This window comes from Parus major, chromosome 26 (genome assembly GCF_001522545.3).
Source record: "Parus major isolate Abel chromosome 26, Parus_major1.1, whole genome shotgun sequence".
Lineage (NCBI taxonomy): Eukaryota > Metazoa > Chordata > Aves > Passeriformes > Paridae > Parus > Parus major.
The window spans coordinates 4,062,540-4,063,337 of record NC_031795.1 but is presented as its reverse complement, the minus strand read 5'-3'; the positions used below and the strand labels follow the sequence as shown (position 1 = coordinate 4,063,337).

The following is a 798-nucleotide window of genomic DNA, read 5'->3' as shown; positions in this document are numbered from 1 at the left end:
GATGAGGTCGGTCACCTGCGATCTCCAGCTCAACAACAGCATCATCGAGCGGTGAGTGAGAGCTCCGGGAGCTGCTGCTCCCAGCAGGGATCCCTGCTCCTCCCACCTGGAATGTTCTGGAGGGTCTGGGTGTGTCCCCTGCGAGCCACCAAGCACAGCCACCCTCGCTCCTGGGCTCATGAACTGCCCCAAGTTTGCACCATGGCCTGGAGCAGCACAATTTCTCTTTCTTGGAGTTTTAGCCATGAACTTCTGTCATTTCCTCACCCTCTTGCCAGCCTTTCCCTGTGCTGTCCAGCCCCCACTGCTGTTCACTGCCATGGGGAAACAGATTTTCTGTATGAAAATCCCTTCAAAACCCATTGTCCACTGCTGAACACCCCCTGTGATCTCCCTCCTCTGCATCCTTTCCTCGAGGCTCTGAACGCAAATGGACAACGGGAATATGGACAGCAGGAGACAAAACCCATGGAATTGGGAATTCAGCCCTGTTTTTAGGACCACATCTGGCCTAAATCCTTCGGTTTTGTCCCTGCAGGTTGGGTGGGGCTGCTCCCACTCCCAGCGTTTGAGGGACACTGTGAAGGTGCAGCTGCTGAAGCAAAACCACTTCCAACCTCGGGGAATTCGCAGGAGCCGTCGGATTTCCGTGCCCTGGGAGCTCTCCGTGTGCTACCTCTGTGCTCCAGCACTTTGCACATCCATCAGCTCCCAGTGCCCTGAGCCTCTGGAAGTCTGGCCAGAAAAATTGAGTGGGGTTTTATCTTTTTCTTGTTAAAAAACGCTTGAAGGACTTGG

The 798-nt window shown here is 54.5% G+C and overlaps 1 protein-coding gene across 1 annotated transcript in view; it reads left to right on the top strand.

Moving 5' to 3' along the window:
- Window positions 1-798, top strand: part of IKBKE (inhibitor of nuclear factor kappa B kinase subunit epsilon) — an 18,632-nt gene extending 17,834 nt beyond the window's left edge. Inside the window, exons 15-16 of the mRNA XM_015650419.3 lie at window positions 7-51; window positions 539-798. Of these exons, the coding sequence (XP_015505905.1) occupies window positions 7-51; window positions 539-572 (79 nt within the window). The 3' untranslated portion in view covers window positions 573-798. The remainder of the gene's footprint in view (window positions 1-6; window positions 52-538) is intronic.